Below are 21,223 nucleotides of genomic sequence, written 5' to 3' on the forward strand. Positions count from 1 at the left end.
CTTTAGATGCTTTGGTATCTGCCATCAATGACTGAAACTTCCACTTACAGGTCGATGATTCCTACATTCACAACTTTGGCACGAATACCCCCTAGACTGCCATTGTTTCAAGATCTCTAAGGACCCTCAAGCTGTCTGAGTTTCAAAATGAAGCCTATTTTCCCTCACTTTTACATCACCTTCTGTGTCTTCTCTTCCTCTAGCTAACTTTAAGGTTAGTGCCACACTGTGCATTAGCTCCTCTAGGACATAAATACAGAACTTCTCTCTCTCTCCTGCTCATTCACTGTCAAGTTAATGATTAAATGTGTCACTTACACTTCCCTAGACTCGCTCAAAAACTGTACTTAAAATATTTTCATTAATTTATTGAGAATTTCATTCAATGTATTTTAATCACATGCACACCCAACTCTTCCCATTAACTCCTCCCAGTCTAAAACTATTACTTCATATTTCACTGTACATTATTGTGGTGTTCTAGTTATACTAGTTATAAGTGTATTAGAGCTGTATACAGGATTATCTATTCATACAGAAGCAAATCATTTCTTATTAATGAGAAAAACACTAGCTACTCTTCTCTATGCCAAGAGCTTCACTATCTCTCAGTCATCCAATTTCAAACTCTAGCTTTTATGGCTTCTCTGTCTCCCATGTCTTCTTGCTCTAACACATGATCCAGGCTGTCATACCATATCTTAGCTTCTGAATATTCAAATACTTCTGCCAAACTTTTGAGGACCATAGGGATATATATGAAAAATCTAAATCCTTTCCTAATGGTTACAGCCTGGACTTTCCATCTCACATCCCATCACTTTCTTAATGCATCCTATTCTCAAGCCCCATGAGACTCATAATCTTGAAAATGTCACATACTAACTAGAATACGCTTTGTTCTCATTTCCACAGAGTTACCCTCATTTCCTCAAACTCAATATGAAAGCCACATCTTCTATATCCTTTCCCAGGACTGAAGCAGGAATAGAAGTTTCTCCATTTACTGTAGTTATGTACATATGGTAACTAGATTGGACCCTCCTATATGACTATGAGCAGTATTTCCTCTATGTACCTTCTGAAAGCAAGTTCCCTTAAGTCTGTGTTCTTGGTTGTCTCTCATTCTTGGTGCTTCCAGTTATCAATACAACAGCATTCATAAATATCTGTTGTTTGAGTGACCAAACAAGTAAGGCTATGGAAATGAAACTATTCAATTTAGAATGAACAATTATAAGCTAATACTTTTCACAGTATAAATAGTTAACAGATGTAGGTCAAGTCCAATATATCCATAGAATAATACAGATAGAATGATCTGAATCCAGATATCTTGTATTTCCTTGGCTCTACCAAATACCAATTATAGTAGGTAAAGATTAAAAATGCAAAGGAGAAGCCCAACCAAGTTTTTAGTCTTTGTAATAAGGAATCAAGAATTCTGGGGCAGGATGAGATATTGCTGAGTGGTTAAGAGCACAAAAAATTCACAGATCACGTGAAGCCCAAGAAGAAGGAACACCGAAATGTATATGCTTCATTCCTTCTTAGAAGGAAAACAAAATACTCACAGGAGGAAATACAGGGACAAAGAGTGGAGCAGGGACTGAAGAAAAGGTCATCCAGAGACTGCCCCACCTGGGGATCCATCCCATATGCTACCACCAAACCCAGTCACTATTGCTGATGCCAGGAAGTACTTGCTGACAGGAGCCAGATGCGGATGGTTCCTGAGAGGCTCTGCCAGAGCTTTGCTGATACAAATGAGGATGGTTGCAGCTAACCATTGGACTGAACAAGGAGACCCCAGTGGAGGAGTTAAAGAAAAGACTGAAGGGGCTGAAGGGGTTTGCAAGACCATAGGAAGAACAACAATATCAACCAACCAAACTCTGCCAGAGCTTCCAGGGGACTGAAGCACCAACCAATATGTACATATGGAGGGACCCATGGCTCCAGCCACATAAGTAGTAGAGGATGGCATTGTCTGGCATCAGTAGGAGGAGAAGCCCTTGGTCCTGTGAAGGTTCCTTTCCTCAATGCAGGGCAATGCCAGGGCATTGAGTTTGGAGTGGGTGGGTGGGGATGGGAGCATCCTCATAGAAGCAGATGGAGGGGAGTGGGTGTAGGAGAGGGGGAAATGGGATAACATTTGAAATGTAATTCATAAAATTTTCAAGAAAAATAAGATTACAAAAAAAGATTGCATGATGTTCTTGTTAAGGGTGCAGGTTCCATTCCCAGTGTCCATGTTAGGTAGCTCACTGATTCCTGAAACTCCAATCCAGAGGTATACAACATCTCTGGCTTCATACACACCTGCACCACACCTGCACACACACACACACACACACACACACACACACACACACAATATATATATATATATATATATACCTTTTAATTGCTCTTAAATTGTTGACAATTTTTCAAATAATAAAAGAATTCAGATATCGAAACTTCTTGAGGGCAAATCTATTTTAAGTTTGAGCTAATGATTTTTTACCATAAGATTGTGTGCATCTACGTCTGTGAGAGAAATATAAACACACACAAAGACACACGCACAGCTGGGGGGAGTTATTGAGAAAGAACGAGGGAGCGTGAGAATATCTGTCATGCACTCTCCAGGCTCACAAACAGCTTCTGAGTGACCAGGCCTTGCTTCAGGCCCGTTTCTCACTAGTGCTGGTCTGACCTCTTCAACAGATATTTAGCAGCTGAAACAGAGAAGGAGAAGAGAAGGAGATGCTGTGGGGGCTCTTACCTTCGACCAGTCTCCAGCAGCCAGCTGTGGGGGGCAGTCTGTCCTGGCACAGGACTTATGAGACGATGCCTTGGGTCCTTGGCACAGTTCATCGGACAAATTCAGAAAGCTGCCATCAGTTAACAGCTGTCGGCAGGTGACTCTCCGGTTCTGAGTTCCCCCACCACATGTCCTGGAACACTACGAGAAGAGACAGTGAAGCAGGAGGCTTACTTTCTGTTCATTCGAATCAGGGTCACCTTGACTGTCTTAGGTAGAACGCGCCATGGTTTGCCAGGCTGCCTGCCGTACCTGCTGCCACTCTTCGATATGCCAGCTGGGAGGGCAATCAAACTGATTGCATGCTCGTAGGGCATGAGGCTTCTCATCTCTGCATTCCTCCGGCGGGGCCGGGGATTCCTCAGGATGCAGGCAGTATACATCTCTTGTCTGGATTCCAACACCACAGGTGGCTGAACAGGCCCCCCAAGAGCCCATGTGCCATCTGTATTAAAAAGCCAAATGGGGAAAACAGCAAAAGCAACTGAGGAAATTTGAACCTCCCAACAAAGCAAAACACAACAAGCACAGATGATTTCAAGCTACTCTCTGGACCCTCCACCAGGGGTTCTCAACCTGTGGGTCACGACCCCCTTGGGATCACATAGATATTTACATGTATGATTCATAATCATGCCAAGATTACAGCTGTGAAGTAGCAGCAAAATAATTTGTTGTGTTGGGGGCGTCACCGCACCATGAGAAACTTCATTAAAGGATTGCAGCATTAGGAAGGCTGAGAACCACTGCCCTAGACCTCATTCCTGTGTAGAGGTTCCAAACTGGGGTGTCTCCATGAAGATATGTGATTCAAACACAGAAACCTCACATTTAAAGGGAAGACATACCAGGGAAGTGGTTGAAGAGCTCACTTGTTTGGCAAGACTCTGCGTGACAGGTAGTAGACTGCTTTCCCCGCCCGGCCCTGACACCATCCATCAGAACGCAAACCTTGACTTGGTTTTGAGTCCCAAGGCAAAGATGACTTACAGAGGCACCAAAAGAGATTTTTTTAAATGCTTACAAACACATTTCAGGAAGTCTTCAGGGCCCCTGGGTTCATTATTTGTAATATCCTTGAGCAAATTCCTCTATGTTAGGACGGGATTTACAGCACATATATAATGCGGTTCCTTTCTAATAAGAAAAATCAAGTTTCCAAGGGCAACAGCTGGAAAAACGGAAAACCGCATCAGCAGCATTTGATTCATATTTCCAAGTTACTTCAGTGAATATCCCTGCAGCCCCCCCCCAAAAGCTTACACGCCCCATTTCCTGAAGTGCTGGAAAATACCATTTTTAAAGTCTTCGCCCCATCTTATTAGAGAGATGTTGGACGTTATGGTTATTTTACTTGTGAATATTTGGCTTTTAGGGAGCATGGATTCTTAACTAGTTACCACAGAGATACTTCAAGAGTGGGAAATTTTAAAATTCTCAAAACATACCGTAAAACGATGCTCCTCTAGGGTGTTTTTTTGCAATGCAAAACAGAAAAAATACTGAATTTCATGAAGCGAAATAAGACCATAAAGTTTTAAGCACCGAGGGATGAGCCTTCTCCCATGAGGTGCAGCATCATTGGTGGTCATTAACTGCTGAAGTGGACATACAGTAATTACACATGGTGCATGTGTGAGTCATTGCAGTGAACCAAAAAAACCTCTCATGTCAGAGAAGTGCACAGCCATGGAGCTCTGAGTAACAGTATTTCTGCTTTGTTTTTTTTTTTTTCCCGACTTTTTTTTTTTTTTTTTTTTTCGGAGCTGGGGATCGAACCCAGGGCCTTGCGCTTGCTAGGCAAGCGCTCTACCACTGAGCCAAATCCCCAACCCCCCTGACTTCTATTATATTCATTCATCATATAGGCGTTTGTTACCAGGAAAACAAGTTCACTCAAAAAAGTCTTAAATGTAATTTTTAATTTTCTCATTTCTAATTTTCTATAATAAGATTTTGCTTTTTTGGGTGGAAGATGAAAAGTGAAATAATAGTACCCGTGACATAACAAAAATTTATTTATAAAAGGAAGTTTGTTAGTGGAGAACTAATAATTCTGCATAGAAGCAGATCAAGAAGCAGGTCGGAACGTCCATGCGTTGCAGGTTTGGTCCCCAGCTGGGCACCATTGACAGGTTGTGGAACCTTTAGAGACGGGGTCACAGGGTCAGGTGTTTTGGAGGGGTAGTAAGACTCCAGTCCCCTGTCCTCTTTTTCTTTTGCCACCGTCCTCACTCCCATCTGAGACTTCAGGAGCACAGTCTTTAGGGTTTATTCTGACCCACAGTTTCAGTGATTTGAGCTCATGGGTCTTAGCACCATTACTTCGGGGCTGATGCTGAGAGGGAACGCTGTGGAAGCAGGAGCATGTAGACGTGGCTCTGCGCATGCACGGTGGGCAGGACGTAAGGATGGGCACCAACACTCCTTCCGTAACTTAGTCTCTATCTTCATTGACTTTTTGTTTCTGTTTTCCTAATTGTTTCTTTGTAACATCCAACTCTTCTCCACCCATTTGGGCCTATTTCTGCTTCATGATTTCTAGTTATTTATATGGGTAATATCAATTAACCTCTATCTTCAAAGATGCTAAGTACCTCAGCTTTTCCAGCTCACTCATATCTTAATTTCACCTGGAGTAAATAGTAAATATTTCTTCCAAATGTTGAGTCTGTTGATTACTTTTGCTAGTATCATCTTGCCTCTTGTGCTGTGGACTTTCAACCTTTGGGTGCATTTTGAAGGAAGTAGGGGATTCTCTCTCTCTCTCTCTCTCTCTCTCTCTCTCTCTCTCTCTCTCTCTCTCTCTCTCTCTCTTCATCTTCTACCCTCTTCCCTTCCCATATTCGTCCTTCCTTTGTCCCATAGGAGCTGAACTTTCATTGGCTGAGCTACACTGGAGCCTCAAGTCTGCAAAGAGACACCACAGGGCCTGTCTTCTCCTCACTCCATACTCGGCTCCTTTGCAAGCTTGTGTAGCTCTTTCCACTGGGTCTCTCCTTTTATATCAGACGTACCAGTGGTCTGTATTTGGAGCGAGTCGTGAGGCTACTACATTATTTTAACGGAAAGTTAATCATGCCTGAGTGTCTGTAGCCTTGGGCACGAGAAAAGTCTACAGATCACACGCACGCATGCACACACACGGTATTTTGCCGGCAATATGACCTCATAACTAATTATTTAGTAAGTGTATGTTTCACTATGAAAACTGTTCAGCCTAACCTTGTAAACGTTATTAGGAATGACTTCAGCATGATTATCTTCCGAAAGTATGCAACTAGAAAAATCAATTATTGCCCCAACAGACAGGACAGGGAACCACTTTTATTCAGAAAGGAGCAACTGTGTGTGTGTGTGTGTGTGTGTGTGTGTGTGTGTGTGCACTCATGCATATTTTAATTCAAGAAATGAAGGACAAATTGGTGTAAAACCACATCACTTTTGCCTGCTGCTTCTCTACTTCCCTCTCCTGAGTGCTGACTCTCGATAGAAGAGAAGGCTGTCTTCAGACCATTATGTAACCCTGCATTTTTCTACAAACTTCGAGCTCTCTCCTGGAAAAAGCAAACTCTGAGAAATAGCAATGGTGCAGCAGTTACAGGGCTGGGGAAGCAACTCCACGGTGCGAAGAAGCTGCTCCCCTGGCCACCCCTGGCTCATACATCAAGTGCATTTGCCTTAGGGTAAATAAAGGTCCACGGACTGTCCACCCCAATCTCAGTGGTAAGTTTCACCCTGGGGTGATATTTTACTGCTATTGCCCTTGGAGTCAGTAAATATTTATATGGAAAATATTATGCAACCCCTGTTCCTGTTATTCCTACACCACTGGTTTCTAGAACCTAAAACATTTTTGTAAACTTACCTTTATTTTGGCATGGAACATTTGCCTCCCCTGGGTTCTCTCCAACATAACTCTCAATCTTTGAAAAGGTTATTAAAGTCAAACTCTGAAATGAGGGACAACATTCCCTTTTTAAAGAAAAAAATAAAAACAGACTCTTAATTTGGCAGGCCAACGTGCTGGTGGCCAAAGCACATTGTCTGCTCCATTCTTTCTAGCATGGCAGCTCCGTGGTACGTGTTACTGAGGATGAGTAAGAACTCTGGCTAAGGCAGTGAGGCAGGGAGGAGGCATGGGGACAGATGCAGGAACAAACCAGCAAATGTCCCTCAGCAGCATTAAAAAACATTTTCCAGATTAGCTGTCAAGTCCTCTGAGGTTTGGTGGTCTAATGAAGAAGGATACCATAAACTAAACTCATCCTGCTTTTATCTCATGAATGATTCTGCTAGAGTTTGTCATTCTTTACCAAATCTGACTGTGTCACCCCACACATAGTGCCCAGTTTTGGATGGTTTAATTTAATGAATTATTTGACCGTGGTGAGAATGTGATTCGCTGCCAGCACATCCAGTATTTCCTGAATTTGAATGATTCTTTAGGCCAGTGAGAGACAGTCTGATACTTTTGACACTGAGCATGCATGTGTTTGCACATGTGTGCACAACATGTTTGTGTGTGTGTGTGTGTGTGTGTATGTTGGTGTGTGTGTGTACGTGTGTGTGCATGTGTGCATACGCATTAAGGGGTTCTGAGCTGTAGCTCCTTGAGTCCCATGGGAGTCACAATGGGAGAGAACATATCCTGTTATGGGCACTGCTGCTAAACTCTGATAGCTAGCAATTTCCAGTTAGGATGAGGGTTTCAAAGGAATTAATCACACTTTAAGCAGAGGAGAAAAAAACCTTCACAGGCGGCCACAAATCAATGCAAGACATGAAAGCAAAATGCAACCTGAAACCATCAGTCCCCAAAAGATTGCATGGAGCTGTGGGTGTAGTTTTGGGTCAGAGTCTTGCCTGGCATTTATGAGGTTCTGGGTTCCATCCCTAGCATCACAGAAGAAAAAGAAAAGAATATTAGAAATCAAGAGTCTTTCATTAATCCCCAAATCTAATAATGTTTTCATTTTAGAGATTCTCTTATTCAAATCCATAAGAGGAAGAAATGCTGGTATGAAGATCCACCTTCTGTCCCCTACGTCCCCAGCCATTTCCAGTTTTCTTGGGACCATCGCCAGTTCATTTTTCCGAAGTGTCTGAGGTCAGTTTCCCATTCACAGTCTATTGACCTTCACGTGACCAATGAGAAATGAGTCAGGGATTCCTTTTTAAGAGAGAGAATTAACTGATGTCCTGGTAGAGAAAGACTCAGTATGAACAAAAATTCAGAACCCATGAGGGATGATGAGCTAGCATGGGTCATAGTGAGTAACAAAGGGTAGCCCCAAAGCAAATTCCTCAGAGTGAATGTGTGTATGTTAGTGCAAATGTGTGTGTGGGGGGGCAGTCGTCATAGAAGATGTGATTCAAGGGTTAGAAGTGAGGGTCATATAATATTTTATGATACTGAGTTGCACTGTGACCCCCCAAAGATGCTGAAATTACATAATTTCAGAGAATTTATTTGCAAATAGTTTTTGCAGATGGTTAAGTCAAGGGGTGGTCATTAGAGCAGGCCTAAGACAACCTGAGTGGTGTCTTATGGGAGGGAGAAGTCTGGACACAGACATGCTGAGGAAAGGAGATATGAAACCACAGGAAGAATGTTCTTTGTGAACCACAGACTGCTGGAGGCTATGAGCATGAAGAGAGGCCTGGAAATGATCCTCCTTCTCAGCCCTCAGAAGGACCCAACACTGCTGACTCTGTGGTTTTGAACTTCGTGTCTCCAGATCTGAGAGATGATAAATTTCTGTTCTTCCAGCCACTTAGTCTACTGTGCTTTCTTAAGGCAGTCCCAGAAATCTAAGCCTATGCCAGGTAGAGAAAGTGGGCGAGATTGCCCAGGTAAAAGAATGTCAACCAGCGAGCTCCATATGAGGAAGTCACACTGCAGTCACCCTACAAGTTAGAAAGAGAGAACTCTCAACCCTTCTGCTTTTGCTGGGGACCTGAGTTCACTTCCCAGCACTGACTTGGTTCCTAAAACCCACATTGTCCAGCACACAACTACCTGCAACTCCAGTTCTAGTGGATCTGACACCATCTTCTGATCTCTCAAGGAATCTGCACTCAACAATCTACATACCTACAAACACACATACCAGTTCTTAAGAACAAAGTGAAGACGTTTGTCAATGTTTTGAGGTATCCTTTCATCCTGTGGTAATGCAATTGTTCTTGTGGGATGTGCCTTCAGGCTGTGGAACATTCTGTTTTTCTCGTGTTTATTGGTGCCTAGTCTACTTTACCTACATCTTCCCTTTCAGTGTCCTGGACTGGAAACAGTGAACAAAACTGGGGTGAAAACTAGTTTCATGGCAGTATGAAGTGACATATATAGATAGAGAAAGTACCCCCGTGTCTTGGGTTGTCTTCTCTTCTTCTTTTGATTTGTCTCAGTTAATGGCTATGAGAATTTCATGGTTCATCATTCTGTAGTCACTTAGTCACCATTTGAAATCTACACAAATCTAGACAATTTCTTTTATAGCCATCTTTCCACAGAAGGTGTATGCTGGCTGATGTAGAGAGGTGATGGCAGGCAGCAAGGGTTGGAAACCAAGAGATTGACTCTGCTGGAAGCCGCTTCCTTTTTGTGGTTTGGAAAAGACAGAATTTGGACTAGATAGTACTTAATGAGAAATCTCCATTCCTGCGTTTGACTTTGTATCCTGCAATTTATTTACTGTGTGTTCTTGGGCAAGTTACCAACAATCTAGGAACCCATAATTCGGTTCTCATACTCAGAAACCAAGGTTATTTATAGGTTACATATTCATCACCACATCTCTAAATGGTGAATGGTCTAAATGTGAAGTTATTGACTAAAGTAGCAGAGAAATGTATGACATAGCAAAGACAGTAGTTACAAATTCATCCCATCGCTTGGCATGTCTAAAGCCATAGAAGATGTCTGTATGCATTGTGAGATCCTCAGGACCCCTCTACTGAGTTCTGGTGTACAGGTAAGCACCATGTAGAAATCAGGACTATGCTCCAGGCTTTCTGGAAAACGCTACAGAGAAGGAATTATCTTCATGGCTACAGAAACAGAAGCACACTCAACTGTATTCATGAAGAATAATATGTTTTGTCTATACACAGTAAAAGGGTGATGATGTCCCTGTGGGCTCAGAGAAAATCCCTGCATTTCCAAGATATTTGATCCAGATTTCAGTATTAGAATAAGAAGAAAACCTGGAAAAGTCACTTGGTTCCCTAAGGTATGCCCAGTTAGTACCAAGAAATATTCCTAAGAGTAATTGGCTTTTTCCAATAGGATTCACACTCCACACTACCCCAAATAAAGTCATCCTTTGTACCTGTAGCAAGTATTCCAAGATTACCTCCTTCCCTAGAAGACACTGAAATCCATGAGTTCCCAAGTCCCTTGTATAAAATGGTGTTACTTTTGTATACCTACTCACCCTCTGAGGTACTTCAAGTCACCTCAAGCTTACCCATAGTGCTTGGTACAGTGTGAACACCATGTAAAGAGCTGCTCTATTACATTACTTGAGAAATAGTGGCAAAAAACAATGAGTCTGGTGCTTTAGTTTACTTTTTGTTGCTATGATAAACACCATGGCCAATAGCAACTTGGCAAGGAAAGGGTTTATTTTGTCTTAACACTTATTAGTCCCTCATAGAGGGAGGCCAGAGCAGGAGCTCAGGTCAGGAACGGAAGCATGAACTGAAGCAGAGAGTGTGGAGGAGGACTGCTTACTCACTAGCTTGCTTCCAAACTCAAGATCACCTGCATCAGTTGCCCACTTCTTTTTTTTAATTGTTAAGTATTTATTCGAAAAGTTATACCATTAATAAAGTATAATAGGAATTCAAGAAATCCAGAGAAAAACAGGAATATATTTCGCCAATGACTCATGTCAGGATATTTACCTGACTTGGATAACTTGACAATAATAAGACAAACTAGTTTAAAATAGTTTAAAAAATATATTTGAAAATGAAATTGCTATCAAAATAATCTGGAAAATGTAAATGAGTACCAACATGGAATGCCCACCAATAGACCGGATATCAAACCTTGAGAAGTGCGTCAATTGCAGGTGAAACTGAGAGAAGTGAAACAATTTTAGAAGCAGATATAGATATTTTAATTTTGTACATATGTATTGGCAAGATGCTTGTTATTGCAGAAAGGCATTGAAATGAAGCTATTTCTTTCTATAACTCTATGAATATTTTATAGATACCTTTTAAAAACTTTCCTAGAGATTTAAATTTGACATGCTTTTTATTTATTTTTTATTTTACTTTATTTTATCTTATTTTTTATTGAAGCTGCCCACTTCTTATAGAGCCAAAGCTCACCTGCCTAAGGATAATGTCACCCACAGTAGACTGTGTCTTCCTAATCACTCGGCAATTGTGAAAATGCTCCACGGACATACTCACAGGCTAATATGATGGGGGCAACTTCCTAACTGATGTTCCCCTTCCCCAGGTAGGTCTAAATGACAACCAAGATTAGCCAACACACTTCGATATGTGTGGGATAAATAATGCATATTTTCACAGGGCTAGAGATCAGCCATAAGGCCTTATAGATGTTAGATATACATAGACATTGCATAGCCCACTATACTAAGCTATACTCCGGGCCATTAAAACAGTACTTTTGTTCACGAATGCTTTGAACGTGGAACCCTTGGACATGAAGAACTGACTGTGCTCGATACTCATGAAAAGCTCTGGATACAGCTAATATAGTGAGTGTTTGGTTGGCAGTGAGACCAAACTTACCCTTTCCCTTTTCTTGCCTGTTCTGGAATGAACATTCTAGTGTGGATCACCCAGGAATGCAGTCCCTGAGATGTGAGTGTGAGACAATGGGAAGAGACTTCCCTTTACTGCTTCTGGGCCTCACCTTGCCTGGCAGCATGAATCCATGGGCCCTTACTGCACTATCCCATCCAAAAGCAGACAGATGGCTCTGAGAGCTGCCAAAAAGTTCCTAGGATTTCTAAGGTCAGAAATGCAGAGATGGACAAAACCACTGTTTCGTCTCACTGCAGGTAAGCTTTTACCAAGCGTGAGACATCGGAGATGGCCTCCCCTCTGAAGGCAAGACATATGAAGAAAGGATGTACACCTCCAACTTATTTCCTGGATGCTCATAAAACACACTTATGTTCCCTTAAGAGGCATGGCAGACAGAGGACCCAATAACCTCCCTCCATCATTGTGATTCCTAGACATCACAAAACCCGCCTTGAGTGGGTGATGGCAGCCTAGCAAGTGAGCAGCATAATTATTAAGATTTCAGCGAAGAGAGAGAGAGGTGATGGAATGCGCTCGCTAAGTTTTTTGGCATCGAATTTATTGCAGAAGAGTGGCTGACATAATAAAGGGAGACACAAGCAAAGGACAGCTGAGGCTAGACTGGGAAAGACATGTGTGACAAACCAATGGTGCTGAGCTATAACCATCTACAGCCAGTGACACCAAGGGACAGAGGGCTAAAATCCTAGGTTCTTACAAGAGCCTGGCCAGGAAGCAGGTTGCAGTCACCTTGCAGTGAAGGAGCCTATAACAAAGCACCCTTACCTGTTCTTCGGAGATTCTGACATTTCATACTCCACCGTGTGAGCCCCAAGGCAAGTTAGGATAGAGATGTCTCTGAGGGCTTCATCGTTGCTGTGATGGGCATTGACCGAAAGTGATAGGGAGGAGGGGTTGTTTGGTCTTTCTTTCAGGTTACTGCCCATCACTGAAGGAAGCCAAGGCAGGAACTGAAGCAGAGGCCATGGAGGAGCTGACTTACTCCCCATAGCATGCTTCCTTATACAACCCAGGACCATGTGGCCAGGGGTTGCACTGCCCGAAATGGGCTGAACCTTCCCACATTAGTTGTTAATCAAGAAAATGCACCACAAACATGCTCAGAGGCCAATCTGATGGAGGCAGTTCCTAACTTGAGGTCCCCTCCTCCCATGCAATTCTAATGGGTGTCATGTTGACAATGGTAACCAGCACAGGAAGGTAGTAGCATATCTGTGGGAGTTTTAGGTATTAAGTAGAACACCAAGCCTTCCACCAATACAGATGAAGAAGCACCTGCTGTGGACCCAGGCCACCTCTCCCTCAGTGCTAGGTCATCAGAGGGAGAAGTTCCTTTGAGGAAACCGGGAGGAAGAAAGGAACACATGGCTGATTTGCAAAATAGCAGACCGGTTTATGCCCATTGATGTTTGATGCAAATGAAAGTCGGGCTTAAGAGGAATTCTGCCCAGCTTAGTTGCCCTTGAATGTACTCCAGAGAAACTGGGGCCACAGCATAAGTTGAGCAGAAGGGAACTCCGAATGGGTTTGGCTGATCTACTCTGGTAAGTTCATGAGTCTTACGTGCAATGAGTTTCTCTTTGGAAGAGGGTGTTACTTGTGGACATCACTTCTGTGCTAACTGTATGAGACAGCACATACCTGGGTGGGCAGGGCTCCGTGTGACAGGCCTGACTCATTGGTGGAGGACGGTGAGCCAGGTCACACAGGCTGTCATTGACGGTCTGATGGGTCTGGATGTGTAAGCACACAGCTATGGCTTCTTGGTAGCCTGGAAGGCAGAAAGAGAAACAGTACGTACACTGACAAACTTACCATGCAAAGAAAGAAAACAGGATGTAGGGTGTGGGGTCTTTACATCACCAGCACATTGCCCTTTTGACTGCATCAGAAGCCTAGGTCTCTAACCCTTAATACCACTCCATTCACCTCTAAACCCAGTTTGTCAAAATCTACATACCTGGAAATATTTGGTAGCAGCCTACACTCAGAATCAGCTGCTTCCTAACGAATTCATAGCTAGGGGTGGCCCCTGCAAAGTGTTTCTTTCCAATCTGTGTACAGTTTTCCTAAGGAAAAACTACATCTGCTGAAGAATACCATTTTTTTCTAGATCATCACACATTGATAAATCCAGCTGTACTTTGAAATGTTCCACTGAGATTGGAGTCCCCTGCCCCATTCCTGCAATTAGGTTTGCCTCCTTTATTAGCAGAAAATGCCTCCCATAGCACGAGTATGTGATGTGCCTCCATCGAAGTCTATGATAACCCGTGAGGCATGGGGCCAAATAAATGGCACCTGCATCTCCATTCTATTTATTTAACAATAATGAACTTGAAATTTAGAGAGGAATTAAGGCTGAAATGGGGGTAGGTTAAAAACTGAAGATTTGGCCTAGGGAGATGGCTAATGTGCTTGCTGCACTAGGGCGAGAACCAGAGTTAAGATCCCCAAACCCAGGTAAACTCAGTGGTTACAGCCACTCATCTGAATTCCAACCTCAGAAGGCAGAGAGTTGGGATCTCTACAGAAGCTGCTGGGGGACACTAGTCAACTCCATATCCATGAGCTCTGGGTTTGATTGAGAGACTCTGCTTCAGAGGATGAGGTGGATGACTGAGCAGGGTTGACTCCTGAAATCACTTAGGGGCTCTACATGCCCTTCCACCCACGTGTATGCAGCTATGTGCAAAGAGCATATACATATACACCACACAAACACACAAACACACACACACACACACACACACACACATGCACATACATGAGAACAGAAAGATAAAAATAGACAAACAAGTGAAGGATAAATTGCCTGCCTCTGGTTTCAGCGGTCTCTGTCTTCTAGTCTGGGGATACCAGAATGTGACATGGCCGTCGCATACAGCAGTAGCCCTTGTATAAACGTAAACATTCACACTCCTAGTTTCCCTTGGAGGCCAGACAGACAACCTATGTGACTCCTAAAGCCTATGCTCTCAGTCAGCATTCTTTGTCTGCTGAGACAAAAAAAAAATGATTGGAAACTGGAAATGGGTGAAATATCTCAAAATTTTTGATGAAAACATCTCTAAAGAGAACGCCAGCAGTGACCAACCGTTATTTGAAATACGCAAACATATTTGCTTTCGTGTCAGATGCACATTCCGATATGTTACAAGCTTGTGGCCCTTTCTCTGAATGCCATGTTTCAATTCAACCATTTTATGGCACTTTGCAAAATGTAGTGTAGGCCCAAATACTTTTACAACAGATATTTTTCTCCTTCAGTTCTTTGTAATAAATCTCCCTCCACTGTATTCATCTGCATCGTATGCTCACCACGGCAACAGGATGCACTTGGCAGGCATCTTCTCTGAGTGTTTCAAACAAGCACTGATCAAACCAAAATATGACTTTTATTTCAAAACATCAAATTTTCTCGCTTCCTCATAGGAGAATAGATGCTTATTTCCTAATAGATCTTATTCACTATTTTAATCTAAGAAAATTGCAGTCATATTTCAAATACATTTCAATTTGTAACAAATAAATTCTTCAGAGAATGTGTTCAGACTACTTTGGAATATTTATGGAGACTGACTAGGGGAGGGACTTAGAGAACCACTTGAAATCGTTTGGATAAAACACTCATGACATAATTTTTTGTCAACAGAAAAATAGTTAAAATCTACTACATAATTTGGAATATTTATTGATGAAGGACATATTTTTCAAAGGTGGCCACAAAATATTTCACAGATCGCATGCTGATCCGACAATGTGATTTTTATCTTTTTTATGTCTAGAGGAGGTTTGATCAAATAGTTATCTTTAAAAAAGAAAAAGGTACATTTTATTAAAATAAATTCATCTTATTCCTAACAAAATGCATGTAACTACATTAATGTGCGTAGAATATATTAATGGATGTGTTCGGTGAAATTTTTATAATAATTCCTCTTGTTTCATGAGACCACATCCTTCTTACTTGACTACCACAATGTTTTGATAAGAATGTCATTTCTTAGTTACACACACACACACACACACACACACGATGCCAATGTCAAGGAAATGTTTAAATAAATGTGTTATTAGGTAATCTTTCACTGTGCAAACATACAGTGTCTTTGCCCAAACAATGCATAGTGACATCTTTACATGATATCATAGTATGGAACTATCATCATATATGTGATGGTGTATGGCCACATCTATGTACACATGTTCATAAAAATACACATTCAAAATCTTTAGAAAGAATAAAGAGATGATTAGATACAGCTAGGCATGGTGGCCCATTCATTTTGTGAAACTGAAGCCAGCCTGGTCTACACAGTGAGTTCCAGACCAGCCAGAGCTACATAGTAATGCCCCATCTCAAGACAACAAAACAAAGAATAAATCCATTTCTTTTTGTTAGTTTAGATCACTTAGTTGGGTTATTGACAAGTTCACATTAAACCCTTACATATACGGTGGTGATGGTGGTGGTGGTGGTGGTGATGGTGGTGGTGGTGGCAGTGTGTGCCTGTGTGTGTATGTGTGTCTGTCTGTCTGTCTCTCTGTCTCTCTCTCTTTTTCTCTGTGGTGTGTGTGTGTTTATCTGTCTGTGTCTGTCTGTCTCTGTCTCTCTCTCTTTGTCTCTGTGGTGTGTGTGTGTCTATCTGTCTGTGTCTGTCTGTCTGTCTCTCTTCTCTCTCTCTCTCTCTGTGTGTGTGTGTGTGTGTGTGTGTGTGTGTGTGTGTGCGTGTGTCTGTGTCTATGGGTTATGTGTGTGGTATGTTGCACTGTGATATGTTTGTGTATGTGTGCATGTAATATTTGTGTGTGATATATGTGTGTGCACACACATGCACCTGGGGTCATGTTGAAAAGATTAGCTAGTGTGATTAAGTGCAGACCACTACAAACTTTCAGGCAATCAGAAGAAAGAAAACAACATATAGCATGGTCCCAGAGAACAGAGCCATGCCTTAGCAAGTGCACACAGGTCTCAATGTCCCACACAGGTGAACTCTTTTCAGGATCCTGTGATGACACAGCTGGTAAGGATTAAGGATTGTTGAAGGCTATTTGGCCTTATGGAGGGCATCATAAACATCACTGGAGCCTGACAGGAAGTGACCAATTACAAGTGTAGCTAGGAAAAAAAAAAACTACAGCTTGAGGCCTGTCAGGCTTTGAAAGGACTTGGAGCGAACAAAACAGTGCCGGCTAATGTACCGTGTCGGGAACACGTCTCCACAGGGAGCAGGCTAAAGTGAGTCCAGAGTGAGCCGATTCAATTTTTATTCTCTTCAACTTCTTATAGGGCTCATCGAGAAAGAGCCACTTTCTACATGCCAAGAGCAAGCCAGTGTTTTAAGGTTTCCAAGGTGCATGAGAAGAGGTATCCAGGGTCCTGAACTTAGAGGGAGAGAAGTTAAGTTTGGGGCAAACATGTGACCAATTTGGGAGACACTGAGGCCGTGTGCTCTGGACGTAAGAGAGAGGGGTTTATGCTTCAGGCCCAAGTAAACCAGAAAGGATAAATTTCTAGTGAGGCGAAATGGACTTCTAGGAAGGAGGGAGAGGCAAGTAGGAGAGGGAAAGAAATAGAGGCAGCTAAGGGCTTTCACACAGCTCAGGCTGGCCTCAAACTCATGATCTCCCGTCCTTGCCTCAACTTCCCCAGTGCTGGGCTTGCAGGCATGCTGCACTGCACCTGACTCACCTAAGGACTCCTTCTCTAAGTCACACAAGACCAGCTCAAAACAAAGTTACTCAAAACGTTAGCTTTTCTGTACCCTGGAGTAAGGTCCATACCACTCTAGCTAGGCGCAGTGCCAAGGTAGCAATGTTACAGAGCAGGGCTCAAGGATGGGTGTTAAGTGACTGACAGACAGGGAAGGGAAAGACAATCAGGGACATCCAGAGGGCAAGGATTGACAATTCACACTCAAGATGAGGATTTGCAGAACGATGGTTGGTCTTGGGTTCTATGACCTATTAGGGTGTTCTAAGCAACCATCTCAAGACTGCCAGGAGAGTGACGCAAGCTCATGAGCCATTGGCTCCAAGACAGATGCTTCTTTTGTTTTCTGACCTACTTCAGGAAGTGACACCTTGCTATTCAGGGTGATCAAATTGTGTGGTGGTGGTGGGGTGTGTGTGTGTGTGTGTGTGTGTGTGTGTGTGTGTGTGCACGCACACATGCACAAAAGCATAAGTGCCTGTGAAGGCCAGATATCAACCTTCGTGTCATTCCTTAGGAGCCATGCACTTTGATTTTTGAAACATGGTTTACTAATTAGATTAGTTGGCCAGTGAGTCCCCGGGATCTACCAGTCTTCACCAGCCACTCCACCATGCCTGGCTTTTTCCAGGAGTACTGGGTATCAAACTTTGGTTCTCATGCTTGTGTAGCCAGCACTTTATTGACTAAGCCATATTCCCAGCCCATTCCTGGATATTTCCATCCTTCCACTTTAAGCAGAAAGCTAGAAAGTAGCTCTTAGATGCCTACTACCTGCTACCTGCTAATCTATTCCCCCTTGACAAAATTCTATAATGCTTAAATAATCCAAAGACCCACTGTGGTGGTTTGAATATACTTGGCCCATAGAGTGACCCTATTTGGAGGTGTGGCTTTTTGGAGTAGGTGTGGCCTTGTTGGAGAAATTGTTTCACTGTGGGTGTGGGCCATAAGACCCTTGTACTAGCTATGGAAGCCAGTCTTCTCCTAGCTGCCTTTGGAACAAGAGGTAGAAGTCTCAGCTTCTTCTGTACCATGCCTGCCTAGATGCTGCCATACTTCTGCCTTGATGAGAATGGACTGAACCTCTGAACCTTGAGCCAGCATTGTCCTTATAAGAGTTAGCCTTGGCCATGGTGTCTCTTCACAGCAGTAAAACCCTAACTAAAACTGTAATTGGTATTTCTTGGCCTTATTGATAGGTCTTAGCATGCTTTTGTTTGGCAGAATGTGGATTTTGGGACTTCAGATTTGGAAGACAGTAAAATGCTTTAAGTGGGGCTTAATGGGCCATCCTAGTAGAAATATGGAAGACTTTGCTGCTGAGGGTGATTTGAACTATGGAAGCTAGGTCTAGAGGTTTCAGAGAAGAATTTTATTATGTGACCTAATATTCAATATTTTGGTGAAGAATGTGGCTGGTTTTTGCCTTTGTCTGAAGAGTTGACCTGAGGCTAAGGTAAAGAGTAAGGTAAAGGTAAGGTATAATTTATATTAATTATATTGACAATGGGTGTCTCAAGAAAACCCAACAGTGGCTTTGTTCTTTGGTTAAGTCTCATGAAGAGCAGTTTGAACAAGTGTAGCAAGCTTAGAAAGGAAAAATATAAATAGTATGGTTCAAGTAATCAAAGGACACTAGGAAATGGAATGAAGCTGAATCCTGTGTTTAAGGAGATAAACAGATTAAGGGGTTGGTGACCTCGAAACAAGTTCAGGCACAGTAGTACACAACTTTAATCCCAGGAGGCAGAAGCGAGCAGATCTATAAGTTCAAGGCCAGCCTGGTACAGAGAAAGTAGAGAAAAGCATAAATCCAGGTTTAGTAGTAAACATCTTTAATCTAAGCTTTCAGAAGATAGAGCCAAGCAGATCTCAGAGTTCAAGGACAATCTACAGAGCATATTTCAGGACAGCAAAGCTTAGGCAATTGGAAAATAGAGTAAGTGAGGCCATGTTCTAGCCCTAGCAAGCAGCAGAATTCCACATCTTCTTCATGTGGCTCTGACTATAGAGTCAAGAGGAGAAGGGACTACTGGGACAGTTGATACTGGTTAGCCAGAGTTAAGAAATTAGTAGTAATTAAGAAGAAAACAATTATTGAGGTGAAATCATCTAGGAAGTGTTTCCTGAGAGCACAAAGAAGCTGTGTTTCAGAGATAGTCAAGCTTGTATCCCGTGCTGCAGCTGAACATGGCAGTGTGTAATAATATCGCAGGTGGTACTGGTTTTGAAGGTATGAAGGGGTCATGAACAGCAGCTGAGGCTTGGCACTGTGAGAGGCCAGGAAAGGCTACTGATGAAGGTGCAGCCTCAATTGCAGTTGACAGCTCAGGACTGAAGAGGTCATGCAAAGAAGTTGAAGTTTGGCACCACGAAGAGAATCTACGAGAGGCTATTGGTGAAGCCTAGTTGTAGCAGAAGACCCCAGTGTATTGGAGACGCCAGTAAAATGGGATGATCACCAAGGACAGCAGCAGCGGTGGAGTGGAGCGAATCAGAGCCTAGAGTGCTACAGAGGACAGAGCTGGAGAAATGTCGCCAGCCCTTTGGAGGAGCTCAGAAGATTGTGTGTGGATCCCAGACATTGGAACAAGAAGCTGAAACATTGAAGTTGCCTTGGAGATGCCAAGATGTCTGATATACTACAGCCATGCGATACCTGCTGAGGAAAGCTGTTAAAAGGGAGCAGAAAAAGCTCAGGAGAAAGAAGTTTGTTGCAGTCAGCAAAGATGAAAAAGGAGTTGGAGGTCTGAAGACTGATTTGACATCAGCCATGGAGATCTGGAGCTTAAATTTTGCCCAGCTGGTTTCCTGTCTTGCTTTGGGGATTACAGTTAAGTGATCGGATGAATCGCAGAAGAGACTTTGAACTTTTAACATTGTTGAGACTGCTGTAGACTATGGGGACTCCTAAAGTTGGACTAAATGTATTTTGCACTAAGGTACCTATGTTAGGTATGCCCCCCGCCCAGACTCATATGTTTGAACTAGTCTATGGGTGGCCAGGGAGTGGAATGCAGTAGTTTGAATGTTTGGACCAGGGAGTGGCACTATTTGGAAGTCTCCTTGCTGGAGTAGGTGTGGCCTTGTTGGAGTAGATGTACCACTGTGGGTGTGGCTTTTAGACCCTCATCATAGCTGCTTGGAAGCCAGTCTTCTCTTATTGGCCTTCAAATGGAGATGTAGCTTAGATGAACTCTCAGCTCCTTGTTCACCATGTCTGCCTAGATGCTGCCATATTTCTACCTTGATAATACTGGACTGAAACTCTGAACCTGTAAGCCAGCCCCAATGAAATTTTTTCAGTCTAAGAGTTGCCTTGGTCATGGTGTTTGCTCACAGCAGTAAAGCCCTAAGACACCCACTCCCCCCTCTAAGGGGACCTGGCTGTATATACTAGGTGCCTCCTAGGCCTAGCCTGGCTCTGAATATGACCTATCCACATATACAGCCATCCTTCATGAGAGTGGCGTGAATGTGCTCTGTAGTGGATGCTGTCCCAGCTACGTGAACAAACAAAAACATTTTTCCAGGCTGCGTCTTACTGACCACTGCAGCAGCTCTATGCAATCCTAGGCTGCCTCACTCTGTAACTCTGATTTCTGCATAAGATTGCTTCAACCTATCCATTCTGCACTTTCTAACCTATTCCATATAACTGAGGGACCTCTTCCCCTCTCAGGGAAGCCAATTCTTAGGCCAAAGGTGCTGTTTAATCACTCTATTATCATATCTCCCTAATATAAAAGATAGAAAAAGCATCATTGTGCTATGGAATGAATTTATCCCTCTTGGAACTATTGCTAATTTGCATATCTGGCTTATCAAGGTCACACCCTTAGCAACAGACCCATATCTATCCCTTAGGAAGGAGA

At 42.8% G+C, this 21,223-nt stretch overlaps 1 protein-coding gene across 1 annotated transcript in view; it reads right to left on the reverse strand.

Moving 5' to 3' along the window:
* Adamtsl3 (ADAMTS like 3) overlaps window positions 1-21,223 on the reverse strand; it is a 291,589-nt gene that overhangs the window by 56,503 nt on the left and 213,863 nt on the right. The window contains exons 17-19 of the mRNA XM_032893300.1: window positions 13,268-13,397; window positions 3,062-3,254; window positions 2,771-2,950 (exon numbers count right to left, since the gene is read on the reverse strand). Of these exons, the coding sequence (XP_032749191.1) occupies window positions 2,771-2,950; window positions 3,062-3,254; window positions 13,268-13,397 (503 nt within the window). The remainder of the gene's footprint in view (window positions 1-2,770; window positions 2,951-3,061; window positions 3,255-13,267; window positions 13,398-21,223) is intronic.

This window comes from Rattus rattus, chromosome 2, assembly GCF_011064425.1.
Source record: "Rattus rattus isolate New Zealand chromosome 2, Rrattus_CSIRO_v1, whole genome shotgun sequence".
In the NCBI taxonomy this organism is placed as follows: Eukaryota; Metazoa; Chordata; class Mammalia; order Rodentia; family Muridae; genus Rattus; species Rattus rattus.